We start from the raw sequence: 15,859 nt of genomic DNA on the forward strand, positions 1-15,859 counted from the left end.
TACAGGCAGCTAGGGATAGGAATGCACATTATTTTAGATTCCTGCAGGGCCGCCAAGTTTTGTTACCTTTATCGTAGAGTCACATTTTGAACTGCACTAGCTCTTTGCTGGGGAGGGGGAGACCGCCAGCTGTGACGCAGCGCGCCGCAGAGCCGGGCCGCGGGTCCCTGCCTGGATGGCAGCACGGAGGATGTAAGGTCTGAGCTCAGCGTCTTCGCGTGCCGTCTAAGGCAAGATGCGACAAATCCTGACCGCTTCTCCGCACCCGCCCCAGAAAAAACAGAGGGGCTGCTGCACACCAGGACCGGTTTTCCTTCTGGCATTCCTGCAGTGGCTGGGAGCTCTAACCTTAACTCTTGGGCTAGGGGTGGTTTTTGAAGAAAAGCCTATCCTTTGTTGTTCAGTCTGTTTCTTTGGCATGGGAAGCGAGGGAATCTTTGCATTTGGGGATTTTGTTTGCTAGCTTAGTCCACCCAGCCGTTTGCTTTCTGGGAAATATCTGCCAACTAAATTGAACTTACACGTATTAAAATATACACCTTTCTGAGAAGAGGAGATGCTCGTATTATAGTATCTAAAAGGGGGTTATTTATCATCAAATAGAAACAAGTACAGAATTTGGCTGTAGTCTGACTTTAAAAGATGACTGATTAAGGTTTCTAACTAGCAACGATGTGTATAGTAAATCATTAATCAAAACCTGCTGATTTATAATGCCAATGCTGGGAATGTGTTAGCTCTTAATCTCTCCCTAAATTTAAAATGAAGAGTGGGAATGGTCCGAAGTGTGGTAAAACACTCTATAAAGTAATGTAGTCTAACACTTCTCTAGGTTTCTGTTATTGCAACTGTAATTTTAGACATTTGTACAGGTTATCTTGGACACAGGAAAAGTATATAGTCACAGACATAAAACACCTATGTATAAAATATAAAGCAGTGTTATAGTTACTAAAAAGGACATGCCTTATTGCTACAGCAATTCTTGCTTTTTATATATTGTACTGTACCACAACTTGTTTTGAGAATGTCATTTGCATAAATTATTCAAGTTTGAGAAATATTCACACATTTTGATTCTACAATATTTAAAATAAAACAATTTTCTAATGTGTCTCTTTATTAAAAGAGAAATAAAAATGTCATCTTGTAATTCTCTTAGGCCAGACACAAGGGTTTATACACCTTTTTTCTTCTTTCTCGCTATTTACTTGCACAATGAAAGCCGCTGTTGGTACAAAGATTGAAGAGCTCTATATAATGGTGCTTTACACATTCACAATCGGTCTGTGCAATTGTGAAGTTCTATGAATGACCAAAGAATTACCAAACATATCTTCTAAATATAAAGGAAAAAAAATAAAATCCTTGGTTCCCATTAAAACAACACCAGGTTGCAATTTGGACACTCGAATGAATTCCAATGTTTTAAAGCTGAGACTTCAAAAGAGAAAGGCATGTTTGCTGCAACATCCGGTGACTGTAATACCTTACTTGGAAAGGTAAGTGGTTAATTTGCATAATTTATAATTTTTATACTAAAGAGCATTTTTTTTTATATAAACCAGAAAAAAACCCCTAAACTCTACAGATAAAGTTCTTACCTCCAGTCACTGCTGCAGGTAAGGTTGACATCAAGCTGTACAGCGCAATCAAAAACATACTTACATCTTAGCTCATTTTACAGGTACAGCCATAATCAAGGCACAAAGATCTTCTACAAGTATTTTTCTTCAATAAAGTTGTACAAAATAATATTACATTTTACAGTCTGTACAATATAATAAACCAGCAGTAAAACAAAAAAATATATATAGGGAGAGGACTGTTGTCCAAGAATGATCGGAACTCAAAGGATCATTTGTGGACAGCACAAATAACGTAAGTGAGGGTGGTAAATTTTCTGCCTAGATGCAACAGGCTGAAAAGTAGCTGTAATTCAAATGCCTGAGGTGTGCAGAGACACTTAGCTCCAAGACCCCAGAAAAATTGCTTTGTCTTCACTATTCCTCTCATTATCTACTCTACTTCCTGTGCCAGTAACGGCTTAAAAGAGGAGGTCACTTTATCAGTTGACCTGCAACTCAGAAATGCTAAAAACTGTGACAGAGTAATAAATATTGTGGTGCTGCTACATTGTGTGTCTACTTCCTCAACAGTATTTAATAACCTGATACAAAGTGCATTAATCTTTTTTTCACCCATCAAGTACTCTTCAATGTCATGTTAAAAAGGAAACCCACACAGAGGGATAGGTATGACTTTTAGTGTCATCCAGCTAACATACCAGTTTGAACTGACGTTAACCTGCTGGAAAAAATTTAGCAGGTCATGCTCAGTTAAAAAAACAAAACCTAAGGGAACAGAGGTAGCCAAAGGGCTTAGTGGAATGACGAAGAAGTGGCATGTCAAAATAAAGCACAAAAATAGTCCCAAAAAGCATGAAGGAAAAACAACCCAAACTTGCTTCAAATCAGCTTTAAGGTTAAATAATTAAAGTAAACAAAGTGAAGAGACTGACATTTCTATAGTATATTCTTCCACCCTGTGTGGGGTAGTATCAAGAGAAAGAGTAAGGAGCAAAGAATTTAAAACCACAGGTTCCACGGTGATCCCCCTCACAAGAGTTCGTACTGGCGAAGGTGCATTCTTTGAATGATGTCTCGACAGTCGTTGAACACTCTGCGGATATTTTCTGTGTCCACTGCACACGTAAAGTGTGGGTAGCAATAATGCCTGCCGTCTCCACTCGCTGTACTTATCCTCTGTGGAAACAATGAGAAAAAAATGGTAAGGAGTTGTTCCTCGCAAGTTTCACCTCCCAGTGACCTGGGGACTTACTGGAGACCAGGAAACCTGGGATACTTTACATATTATATAACATTTTAAATAAATAATAATAATAAAAAAAAGGACATTGGGATGGTCCAATATGAATCACAAATTGAAATGGAGGGGAAAAAGTTACAGATCCTATTAGGGGATCAGTAGATCAGTACTTTGTAAGAGCCACCTAGCTAGCTATTACTGTTTGTACGTCATGGCACAGCCAGTTTGTGCTGCGGCACAAATACCACAGCGCTGCATTCTGCCACGTATCTACACCAGGATTTTTTTTTTGTGCCATCATGTGGCAAATTTTTGAGCTCTTGAAGACTTGGTATCACTACTGAGACCAGAGCACAGTGGAATTACCTATATAGTGACTGGGTTCATGTAAAATAGTAAAACAAGCACAAAGCCGGCAAACGTCAGACCACTCAGAATCAAATTTTCACAAGGCTACTGCACAACTCTTTAGGTTGCTGACTTAAGCTCCAATGTTATTTTGTTAAAATGCCCCAGGATCTTAAAATATGTTAAAAGCAACACTTTTGTTCTGTGCGGCTATACGATTGAGATATGTAAATCCTAGTCCAGATTCTGAAGACTATATATAGAAATTCATACAAGATGAAGGCCAGTTGTTGGGATAAACCTTTTTGTAAATCTTTTCAGAATTTTAATACAAATTATAATGGCTAAACAACAAAAGGCAATGGTCTTTTCTCTCTGGCTACACTGTTTATTTTTAATACGGTGATTTATTTTACATGTGGGATTGAGTTTTTAAGCGTGTCCAGCTGAAGATATGCAAAACTACTGGCATTTAGAAGCAGTGTTTTACATAAATAGAGCAGTAAGAAGTTGCAGATATTTGCAGGTAAAATTAGATATTCGGCATTAATTAAACAGAGGGCTTTTAAATACGTATTAAAAAATATTTTCTTCTTACTAAGCTACGCTCAGTATCTAGTTCAAGGATTACCCTCATGAGACATATTAATTTAATAACCCGTGCAACTGATGGGTAAGATGTTCAGACCATATCTGAAGCATGAAGTACATAAAATAATAACGAAATGAAAAGTTTTATGAACTACTTCAATGGTGGCAAAATTCTGAAACAATTACAATTTTGACTGTATTTTTCCACCTGCAGGACACAGGCAGGACACAGTCTCCCAGAATTGTTTGGGGAGATCATTGTCTTGTAAGTTTGGAGGAAATCAGACCCTTAGGGCTGGAAAGATGATGGCGTGCATGGAAATTAACAATGATTAGAAACATTAAAAAGTGCAGCAGTGTTTCTGTTTTTGATGCAACAGCTGCTTTACATCGTTGTTCCCTGCAGATCTATATGAAGGTGATAAAATGCCACTCATACTGCAGTGAGAGAGCAGGTACTATTTTTTGTTTTTTTTTTCCTTGGAGGAAAAAAAGTTGGCCCCAAACTGACGGTCCAGTCTGCCTTCCAACTGCTGCAGCGCTTTTTCCTTCTTAAATTAGAAGCCCTGGCGAGTTCAGCCCTGAGCTGTTGCAGGATCCTCAACTCTTCACTCTGCTCTGAGAGCTACATCTGTTTACGCAGCCTCCAGCTGCTGTTGCTGTGCTTCCCTCGCCCCCTCCAGTGCACTTCCTTCACGCAGCACAGTCTCAGCACGCTGTAACAGGCACGTTAGCATCTCTGCACGACATGCATACAGCAGTTATGTACTGTAAGGATGCAAGAGGGTGATCAGACTGAAACCCTTCCGACCTACTGCTCCATCTTCTGTTTCACTAAAATCACTTTTCTTTCCTGGAGTGCCTGCTTATCGTGCACAGCCACAGCATCATTCCACTGAAGTACAGGGCAGTAAGCTGCCCTCAGTGCTCTGGTGATACCTGGCTACATATAAAGCATGTCAAAGAAGACAATTTTTAAGATTTTAGTTGTCTTTGTCCCCTGACAGTTCTCTCATTTTAGGATGTATGAGAGATTTTTCACCCCACTCAAAACTCAATCTGAAGTTTTACTCAGCACCAGGTCAGAGGGGAAAAATATGCTCTGGGGCAAAGGGAGAACATTTCCTTTCCTAGAACACAAGAGGGAATGCTTAATATCAGTGTCCCTGTACTCCAGGGGTGGGGATGGCAAACAGTTTTCAGTGAGGAGCCAAGCACACTAGTCGAGGAAGCTCAGCCTGTGTATTCGAACAGCTGCTCCTGCAATTCCAAAATAAAACTTTTTAAAAACCAGAATGAACCAGGGGAGCCAGGCCAATGTTTTACAGGGTGTTACCTTTATACCGGGGATGTATTAAAATAAAACATCACCAGCTGGAGAATCCTGTGTACAAAACACCAAAATTGGGATAGGGAGTGTTTTGAACAATGAGTTCAAAAGAGCTTGGCAGGAGAAAGGATGTACGGAGAGCTTGGGAGGAGAAAGGATGTGCCTGCACCTTCAGCCTGTGTCAAAAGGAAGGAGAATTTCCTATAAAACACATTTCCTGCTACGGGAGATGCTGTCACCAGCTGGGGCAAGTGGCGAGAGCTGCCTGGGAGAGAAAACGCCATGGTCGAAAGCAGAGCTGGATTGCCAGCCCTGCAGCAGCAGCGTGCTTCCTGCCAGGCCTCACCCAGTGCTTTCCCTGGTTAAAAATTAATGACTTTGGTTTCATCGGTGCTCGCAGCCGACCTCCTGCTGAAGCCAGCAGACACCACGGGCAGCCACACCGATTCTGAAATTAGCAGCCAATGCATTTTGCCTTCCTAATACTCATATGTTACCTTGTAGCTGTATTTGTTGGGTATGTTTTTACACTTATCTGCAGGTTGAAAATGATCACCTCTTCTTCCTTTCACCTGGCTAAGGACATGAGACCCCTTCCCCAGTCTGTATGCTGTGTATATTTCTCTTGTACCCCCCTCTCCAAAACCACAGCCTCTCCCCAGGACTATTTCTGCTTGGCCTGAGCACCAACCTCTGTCCCTGCTTGGCCCTGTTGTTGCCACCACCAACCAGGCACATTCAGGCTCTTCAGCCCCCTTACCTGACCAGAAACACCTCACTTGCAAGACTTCCCTTTCAAACTGCCGAAAAGTTTAAAGTAACTGTTCAAATGACTACGTTTCTCTATTTTTTTTTTTAAAGCTGAAAAAAACAAAGCACAAAACCAGGAGAGAGAAACACAAGAATTGCTTACGGAGGGGATGCTCTCTGCCAAGCCTACAGTGCACGGGTGGCACTGGGGAGAAGCTGTTTTGGCCCCATGCCCAAGCCTCGGGAGCTGCTGGCAGGTGCTGGTCCCAGCCCAAACTCTGCTCCTGCACCCCAAACCCATGGCACCCGCGGCTGCAAAGGGCCTCTGCAGCTCTGTGGTTGTTTTTTTATGTGGTTGCAATGCCTACACCCCCTTCCCTCCCTACCCGCTCCGTAGGTGGCCTCTTTATATAACGCACGTGAGTCATCGCAGGTAAAGATCTCGCCCTTGATGTATTTTTTTGGATAATGAAGAAACAAAAAGGCGGGGAGTTTCACCCTGCTCTTCCTCTAACCTGGTTCTCTTTCACCCTCCTTCTGAACTGGACACCCTCGCTGTCTGCCTCACAGCGTGTCGGTATTACTGCCAGAGAGACTTGGCTCGAAGTGCTCTTTTTGGTAACTCTTATTTCAGTGCAGTGCAATCTGATGGTTTTCCTCGTAATCCGGAAGGTTAAGGCAGTGAGTGGAAATCCCCGAAGTGTGAACATAATTAATTGCTTCTTTCTCAGTTGTTGATTCAACAGCTGTAAATCCTAACAATACTTTCAAATGCATGACTTTAAAATTCTTAATGCTAATGATTACACTTGTTCTCGCGAACACCCCCATATAGTTTCTGTAAGTAGGGCAAGATTTAAAGTGCTAAGCTTTAGTTCTGGTCTCCGTTACTACTTTGCAGGGTTGGAATGACTCAATATGACTGAAACCATAAGTTATTTTGGACTAAGCCCCTGTTTCTGGTAGGAATGCTGGGCTGTGATTGTGTGACTGATAATTGCCTGTTATCTGTGATATGTAGATAATACCTCTTCGGTTCCAGCTTCAGAGGAAATCTTAATCACAAAAATAACTGTGACCAAACAAGTCAGCTTCCTTACTGATTCCTCAGTAGGGCGAGGCAAACCTCCTAACTCGCACAACAGAGTCAACAATTGTTTTTTAAGGACAAAATCTGCTTTCTCGTTCATTCCCTCTTGCCAGCTAAACACTGCCAAAGCCCTTGGAAGACTGCAGGTTAAAAAAACAAAAGCTGATTGGCTTGGGCACGGACTGGACTGACATGCAAAATAACCATTCAAGGCAACAGTCAGTGGCATCTTACAGGTAAAGCCAACCACAGGAAATCTCACTAATTTGCAATGGAAATAGTCTGCGGCGTTGCCTTCCCGAGCACAGTGTGACGCCGGCGGCACCCACTGTGAGCCTGGCAACGAGCTGGCAGCCAGACACCTGCTTCCAGCTCCTACCTACTTGTTGTGAGGTACTTTGCAAGGCAGGTGACTTTGTATTAAACGGGCATAAAAATGTGCGAGCGCTGGAGAAAGTTCCGCAAGATGGGCGGATGAAAGGAGTTAGGGAATTGCCAGACATGCTCCTCTCCTTTTAGCTTTCTGCAAAACCCCGTCAGTTTTCCCTAAATAAACTATGCCATCTGCCAGTATTTCCTATGATAGAATCATACATAAGATCAAAATTACTCACTAAAAATTCATCCCGGATGAAGAACTTGGCTCTTGTGACTTTGGGGTCTTCTCCTGCATCTGGTGTTGCTGTTCAATTAAAAATAAATTACATCAGAAACATGAAAACCAAACAATCCTGTTTTTCATAATAAAAGATTTAATAAGGAGGAAGTAGTCCTTCAATACAGAAATTAAAGCCACAGGAGACTCCTGATACACAGTTCTAAAATGGAAGCATACTGTAAAATCTGAAATAAACTTCTAAACATCTTTCAGGGTCCTGAAAATTTCTGAAACTTGTGCAAGCCTCATTGGTCGTACCATGAAGAGGCTTACTCACATCCATAAGTTTGTTCACATAAAAGCAAACCAAATGGGGGTTAGGGTTTGAAGTTTATCAGAAAATCTGACTAGAAAAAGCAGCTGAGCTATTTGATTTGTGCAACATGCGAGCACCTCTGTAAGAAAAGATTCTGAAGACAGGGATTTGGGTTTAAAAATGGCCAGAGCAAGATTACGCTTGAAAAAAAAGTCATAGTATTAAAAGCTCTTTTAAAATGTATCTTTTTCTTCCAGGCCCCAAGTCAGCAGAATTCTTAGATGTATTGCCACTTAAATGTATGAGATTAAATTCTTGTTGAACTGGAGGCTAATTCCTTGATACTAGTTGTTCGTCATGAAGTCATCTCTATCTAGACCATGTAACAACTATATTTACTCTAAGTGTAAAAATCAAACAATGCAGTGAAGAGATAATCTATACATTTCCCTTTGGTGTGGTTTCTCCTCAACTAAGATACCACATCAAATGCTAATAAACATAATATCGTAAAGGAAAAAATTTATTGGGATATGGAAACATTTTCTACTCTTATCTACAGCAGTAGGCATAAACATAGAGCAGCTGCATAACCAGCGGCATCTTAGGAGTTCAGTGCTGCTGACCTTAAATAACGTGGTCTAAAATTAGAGAATAAATGAACAACTACGGGTTAAAGACAAAGAGCTGCTTCATATGTAAATATTCTGGATCAGTCAGGATATCTGCTGTGAAATCCCACTGAGAAACATGAAAAGCAACTTTATCCTGACAACTTGCTTACTATGGAAAATGTTGATTTTAACATTTTACCCAAACTCTGTGTATATATGGAGTGTATGCCTGGGAGAGATATTTGTTTGATAGTGACAAAAGATTTCTGAAAGTCCTTAGGGTTATAAAACTGGTGCCAGGTTAACTCAGATTTTAGGAAAGTTTATTTATCCTCTGCACTTGAAACTCAGTATCATACTCTTGAAATTCCAGACCTGAATGGAAGGTGAAAATAGCTTATTATTTTCACTTCCATAACTTAGGCTGCTGTTGATGGTGAGTGGAGGATGTAAGCCTTTTCTGACAGGTCACCTCAAGCCATGTGGCAGGGAAAATGTCATTTGGCTAAAACAGAGGCTAGTGGTCGTGAAGTGCAAGTTTTACTCCTTTTGCTAGACACAGACTTGAAGTATTTGGCAAACAGTCTGCCTGGTATGAAACAGGTGTAACACTCACTTGATCACAAACCCAGGAGCCTGGACAGCACAGGGCAGAGCAGGCTGCTTTGCCTTGCACATTCCTGTAACATTTCATGTGAAAGAGCTGTGTGTTTGTGAATTTGTGTGTGTGACAGAGACAGAGAGAGGTGCTGCAGACTGGGCTATGCCAGTTAGCCAAAGCCCTGAAGTGGTGAAAAAACTTACCATCCTCAGGTACGGTGTAATGCGCGTATTCAGGAAAGTAATCTTCAATTTTTGATTTCCCTGCCAAGACTTTTTCAGCCAGCATGTCCTGTTTATTCAAGAACAAAATGATAGAAATGGTCCGTAACCACCTGTCAAAAACAAACCAAATGTTTGGGTTATCTCCGACACATTAATCAAAGAAAACATATCACAGCAATGGAAATTTTATGGACTGTCTCTGCATGGGGTATTTGGAACCTACTTCTACAGAAAAAAAAAAAAAGAGATCTAAAATTATTATTTCAATTGAGTTATATCTGTGTTGGTGGATATATTTATAGGATCTGTATATAAATTTATAAAATCTCCAATAGACATCACTGAAAGGAACAGTCTTCAAACATTGTTTTCTAAACTATCCTTTTGATATCAAGTTGGGAAAATGATGATGGTTCCTGAAAGCACCACAGTCCAAAAACTGACATTTCTGTCTACTTTGTTTGGTTTTGCTGAAGCAAGAGACTAAGGCTGGAAAACTGTGTTCTCCCAGTTGCTCTGTCTTAACCAATAGCTCATCCACAGAAATATCCTGTCTGCTAGGATGACCTGTATGACACCTGATGAATCAAAAGTAAATAATCCTTCTTCTTCCCCAATTAATGCCTAGCCATCACTGTGACAATGTACCTTTGGGACCTCACTTAATGCTTCTCCTCACTTTACCTTCAGTCAGCTCTCAGTGCAAAGCATTGTGAGGTGTGTGTGCTAAAACTTTTAATTACCTTATGTATCGTTTTAATTTATTCTCTGCTAGGAACATACTCAGACTCCTATTTGGTTTCATATTTACGTGTCACTCTGGCAGCGGTGGCGAAACAATGTGTGTCACTGCGTGTGCACCCCGTGACCTGGCCCCACCTGGACATTTTCTGATAGTCTATACGAGTACTTGGTAAAATGAGTCCTAATTTGCAGGGAGTTGAAATGTAGCTAAATTTGCAGGGGGTGAAGAAAGAGGTATATCTTACCTGTTATTCCAGATACTTTTGAAAAGGTCCAGGGATTCCCGTAGTCTGTTTGTGTTATTGTCTTCCCTTATTACCATGTTGTAGCTGCTGCAAGCCACAACGAAGATTATAGCCGTGACATCTGGACAAAGCACACAGAAGAAAGGAGAGGAAAAAGAAACTCTGTTACTGCAGCACATACACCTCGGGGTAATACCACCATCACTCCCCGAATTGCCCCAAACACCTGAAGAAAATATTTATAACATTGGATTTCTGTATTAGTGACGCACTACGTTCTCAGTGTAAGTAAAATGATATAAATACAAAGCTGCTCACACTGCAGAGTATATTCAAAATAAAACCATGGAATATTTTCACTTACCATTAAAGCATTGAATCCATTTTCTTCTCTCGTCTCTCTGGCCACCTACATCAAACATGCTGTTAAAAAGCCATAGGATGTTATATCACTCATGTGCACTAGGAAAGTCGCATGAAGCATGCAGCACAAGTGTTCGTTTTATGAATCTGACAGCTCCAAGGACAGTGGCACTGAAGTACTGCCTGAAGGGGAGAGAGACCTGCGGATGCTGCGCTGCATGTCACAGCGCTGCACCACTCCACCTGCCCTGCTCTGCCAGGAGAACGCTACCATAAAGTGAGAAATACTCTTTTTCCAGGAAAAGTGCTGGCCTTTCTGGTGTGCAGAAACACATGTGACATGTATGGTTGGGGCTACTGCATTACAAACAAGCACAGGTTTCATCATATTTCGAAGCATGGTGGAGAGAGTGCATTGTCTACAAGGAGGAGGACACAGGCAGCTCTTCAGTCCATCAGAACTGTCACCTTTTTGTGTGAGAAACAGTGAGTGGAGGTAGCCCGATGGGGAGTGTTTCAACAGAAATTAATGCAAATTAGTAAGATTTTGAGACACAGAGCTTGCAGCCCTCCAGAAGAAGGAAGACATTTAACTGTCTTTGTTGCACTACACCAACTGTGACTTGTGGCAAGATACCAAGTGCTGTGAGACCTTACCCCAGAAGTATTTTATGAGTTTACAGTGCTCTATCAACAAACCAGTTGGTAAAAACAGCCCCATGAGAGAGCAGCATTAATATACATGACTAGTATCAGCTTTTTTAATGAAGTACGAGGCAATTTGACTGGGACCTATTGAAATTGCTAAAAAAACAAACTAAACCAAACAGTCCTTACCCCCTCCCTATACCTCACTTTACCAAGAACAGACGAACACAGACATCTGAACTGAGTTGTTAAGGATTAGTAAGATAATCATAAATTATTACTAATAGACTTACTGGAAATTTACTTTATCTACTTGAAATCTTGTTTCAAAAATCCCTGATGTCAAAACTCTGCATCTTAATAGGTCCTGGAAATGAGAACACGGAAGCTGATTAGTGACATTTTTTTCTATCCTAATTTTCTTTCTAAATGCATGCAATAATATTTTCCATGAAAAGTCTTAGATGTTCCATTTAATTAGAGCTCAATCAGACTTGTTGGTAAACCCGCATTTGTCCATACTGACACGGTAGATACACAAACAACATCTCTGAATTTGGCTTGTGCATACTCTGGAAGCAGAACAATACCCCATCTGTGTTCTCCTTAGTGCACACTGAAACCAATAATTGATTATCATATAATTTTATATGTGATGTGGATAATGAATTCTGAAGTTACATAAAACTAAGAAAAATATGTTGTTCATGTTGTAAAGTCAAGTATTCAAATGTTAGAAAACTCCAGATTTACAGTTGCCCAGGCAACCTTAATTCTGCCCTCTTTTGTACTGAATGAGACAGGAATCCTATCGAAATAATAGCTTGTGACTAAGTAATTAAAGCTCTATTACAGTGCACAGGGGAACAGAATTTAGGCTGCAGGTGAATTTGGCATTTCTTTCTTATTTTTCATGCTAGCAGTACTTTACACTTAAATAACATTCTTTTAATAATTAAAAAAATATAAATTCCTGCTTTCTCAAAGGAAGTAGGTAAGAGCAATTTATGATGCATACCTGAAGCAGCTAGCTCTCCCTGTGCCATTACCATCACTAGCAGGATTTTTAACCTTCACTATCCAGCACTGCTGCTGGAGCAGAAGTTTTCTGCCTGCCAAACACCGAAGGCCTCGTCTGATCTTCAGAGACATAGGGCATTTCTTCCCAAAGGAAACGTCAGGAAAAAAAATTGAGACAGCTAAATAACGGAGCAAATCCTCCTGTGACAAATGGCTGCTCAAGGTAGAGAAAGGCCTCGCAAGAACAAATACAGGGCAACGCTAACATAAATAATAAAAGTAAAAATGAACCTTTGCTTCATTGACTTCTCTCTCCAGCTGAGCAATACTGATGCTATGGTCAGGCCATGGGGTCTACATGGAGTAAATCTCACTGCAACCACTTTTGTCTGAAAACGTCCTGAGGGCTTTAATAATTGATTCTATATCGGGTCGACTACATGAGTTTCAGCTTATAGTACAATGCGTATTATTTTTTATTGCCTTCTATTTCAGGATACTTGTCAGAGTAATCGGAAAGGCTTATGGTTATAGACTTGAACTAGGTCTGAACGTACAGGTTCTGCTCCACATACTTCCCTGTGTGATCCCTGGCATGTCACTTCATTTCTCTGAATTTCAGTCCCTGATTACACAATGAGATTCGACAGTTTTACTTTATTTTTTTAAGAGCATCCACCCGTCATACCCCTTGGGTAGTTAGACTGAATTATCCGGTGTAGGGATTCTCTTTTACTATGAGTATTTGCAGTTTACCACGTGGCCTGCAATCTTGATGGAGACTACTAGATGATAGCAGGATACTGGCACTGAAAACTAACAGCCTCTGAGTAAGTTTGCTGAGGAGATGACCTGCCCAAGGAAACCAGGCAGCCTGAGCTCAGGGAAGCCAGCTGAAGCCATGCAACATGCCGAAGCCTCTTCTCACGCCAAGGCTGCATCATTTCACATGTCCTGCGAGTAAGGCTTAAATGGAAACTATTCTGCCCACAGGAGACAGGCACAGACTGGAAAGAAGGTGTCTCTATGCCTGCAGGGAAATCCATAAGGTCTGCTGCTGCTGTGGGTGCTCCCCGCTGAATTTGGATACTGGACCCACTGCAGGCTGCTGTCCCTGAAGGACCCCGCTGATGGACACGGGACGCCTCCCTTCGGGTTTCCATCACCTCCACCGCTGAAATAAAACACTGCCTCTGTGTAGCGAAGGCTGGTGATGGAAACTGTAGGCTTTTACATTTATGTTTTGTTTGCTTTGTTTGTGGAACACAGAACGGAAGGCAAGGAGAAATAACAGACATATTACAGGAATCACCAACCTGCATGTAACAACAGTAAAATACAAGCTTACCCCCATCGAAAAGCCTCTTTTTCTTTAACTCCCGTTACTTAAACTGCTAGACTGTATTTTGATAGTATGTGGCATGGCGTATTTCAGCTGCTGGTGGGACTAAACTAAATTACCCAAAGAATTCATACAAATGGGTGACTTGGTTCAGACCCTATCCCATTACACTAACCTGATCTGTGGGTGTGTAGTCATCCATGCTGACGCTGTCAATTCTTTCTAAAAAGCTGGAAGAGAAAAAAAAAACATGCACTTAGATATGTAAAATCCTGTCTAGTATAGCGCTTTTCATGCTACCTCTTCCGGTTTAGATTTCAGCTGCAAAGTAAAATCACAAGTCTGATAGTAAAGCTATGAGCCCAATGCTTTACTTACATTGCTTGGGGTTCTAATTTCTGAGCCAAAAATCTCTTTACCTAGACTTTGCTTCAGTATGTTGCTTTTACACTTACCATTATGCGGTACTCTCAAGCAGTCCAAATGCAGTTAAATGTCACAATTTTGTGACGTCCACTAAAAAAATACCAAGTCTATCCATGTGTCATAACATTATGAGGTTGCTTAAACATAAACAAGATTCTGGGTTTTTTTTAGAAAGAAAATGGGGAGAAGGGTTTCCTTTATCTAGCTGGCTTAGCATAATGTCATGTTGATTACAGTCTCAGCAATGTTAGCAGAAATGTTCGTTAATGTATACAAGGAGCTTTGGCCTGAAATGTTTCCCCTGAACACTACAACTAAAGCATAAGAACTGGAAAGCAAAACTGCACAAAATGGAGGTTAACCAGTCTGCCTGTTTACATTGCCAAAACTCAGTGAAATCCATGAGGTGAAACACAACTGCAGAGAAGAGCAAGAGGAAAGGGAACCAGAAAAAAAGGGGGATGACATCTCCAATTATTTTAAAGATCTTTTTGAGCTTTATTTCTTTCCTAGTACGTTAGAATAGCAGCAATAAGGATATAAAAATGGGATTTTCTATGTAGAACTAAAATAGACAGGTTCTCCTCCCTCACTTTCACCCATTTCTTAGATTTGTGTGAGCCCAGATGGCTCATTTTCCCGGACTGCCTGTATGACTTAGAAGCTTTCTTGAATTTCTGCATTGTTATTTGGTATTTGGCAGTGAATACCCCACTGGCTGACTCATCCTGCTACAATATTATCAAGATTTCTTTATCAACTGGCATTTTTTTTTCCCAATTTTACTTGGGTGTGCATGCGGAATCTATTTAATTGCAGTGGGAACGAAGTAAAAACAGTGAACTCTTGCCTGGCAATGTGACTCACTGTTAACACAAGAGTCACACACACTGACCAGTTGAAAAAATACCCCCTAAAAGCCTGACTGTACTTCTCATAGTACTTTCCCACGGATACTAGCTGAAAGGAAAAGAAAATATGCCGCGTATATATTTACTTATACTATTTTTCCTTTTTGAACCCCCATTGTTATAACAGGGGAAAAAAATCCAGTACAGTTAGAATATGCAGTTTTTCTTTCTGTACCATCAAGGTGTGATGTCTGAACAATGCATCTAAAAACCACTTTTTTATACAACAACACGAGGGGTGCCTAATTACAAAATGATCCTGAACAAACTTGAAAGAAAAAGAATCTTTTCCCTAAACCTCCTCCCTCACCAAAAGTAACCATCAACTTACATACAGATGTAAAAGTGCATCTTTAGAGCTAGCCACAGTCACCATTAGACAGCAGCCGTATTCAGCAGAACCTTCTGCTCTGATGTCTTCCTCACCCTGAGGAGCGATCGAACCAAGTTTTACTTGTTACCCCCGCAGTTAACGCAGATGCTGGAGCGGAGAGATGTGTTTTTAACAGGCATACTTGTCGTTAACCCAGCTCTCATCTCAAGCTCACAGCACGCAGTAAGATGAAAAAGGATGGCAAAAATCAACAACCCCCCAATGCCTCCAAGCTGCACCTCTTCCTAAACAGTCATTGTCCTTAGCGAGGCCGTTGAGGCAGCATTCCTGTTTTTCCAAGTCTGTCATGAAGTTTTGTGTTCAATTTCTTAACAGTTTGATGTGGTTAATGCTGTGGACAGAGGTGAGTGTTTGTGCACAAACACGACTCCATCACAATCCCCACGAGACAACATGCATCAGCATTTTTCTTGCAGGAGCATAACTTCTGGAGTTGATCTATAAACCACAGGTGATACATCTTGACTCTCCGACA

The 15,859-nt window shown here is 41.0% G+C and overlaps 2 protein-coding genes across 4 annotated transcripts in view; one reads left to right on the forward strand and one right to left on the reverse strand.

Annotated features, from left to right (window-relative positions):
* The window catches only part of MPPE1 (metallophosphoesterase 1), a 31,448-nt gene extending 31,245 nt beyond the window's left edge, over positions 1 to 203 (forward strand). Inside the window, exon 10 of the mRNA XM_050708483.1 lies at positions 78 to 203. Coding sequence (XP_050564440.1) covers positions 78 to 203 — 126 coding nt within the window. The remainder of the gene's footprint in view (positions 1 to 77) is intronic.
* Positions 204 to 831: 628 nt separating this feature from the next.
* GNAL (G protein subunit alpha L) overlaps positions 832 to 15,859 on the reverse strand; it is a 193,281-nt gene continuing 178,253 nt past the window's right edge. For 2 of the 3 annotated variants that reach the window (XM_050708486.1, XM_035565383.2), the window contains exons 6-12: positions 13,829 to 13,883; positions 11,585 to 11,658; positions 10,645 to 10,703; positions 10,281 to 10,401; positions 9,271 to 9,401; positions 7,553 to 7,620; positions 2,613 to 2,765 (exon numbers count right to left, since the gene is read on the reverse strand). In XM_050708486.1, the coding sequence (XP_050564443.1) occupies positions 2,619 to 2,765; positions 7,553 to 7,620; positions 9,271 to 9,401; positions 10,281 to 10,401; positions 10,645 to 10,703; positions 11,585 to 11,658; positions 13,829 to 13,883 (655 nt within the window). In that variant the 3' untranslated portion in view covers positions 2,613 to 2,618. Of the gene's footprint in view, positions 2,766 to 7,552; positions 7,621 to 9,270; positions 9,402 to 10,280; positions 10,402 to 10,644; positions 10,704 to 11,584; positions 11,659 to 13,828; positions 13,884 to 15,859 lie in introns of all 3 variants that reach the window. The other variant, XM_035565382.2, reaches the window with a different exon arrangement.

Source organism: Cygnus atratus, chromosome 2 (assembly GCF_013377495.2).
Source record: "Cygnus atratus isolate AKBS03 ecotype Queensland, Australia chromosome 2, CAtr_DNAZoo_HiC_assembly, whole genome shotgun sequence".
In the NCBI taxonomy this organism is placed as follows: domain Eukaryota; kingdom Metazoa; phylum Chordata; class Aves; order Anseriformes; family Anatidae; genus Cygnus; species Cygnus atratus.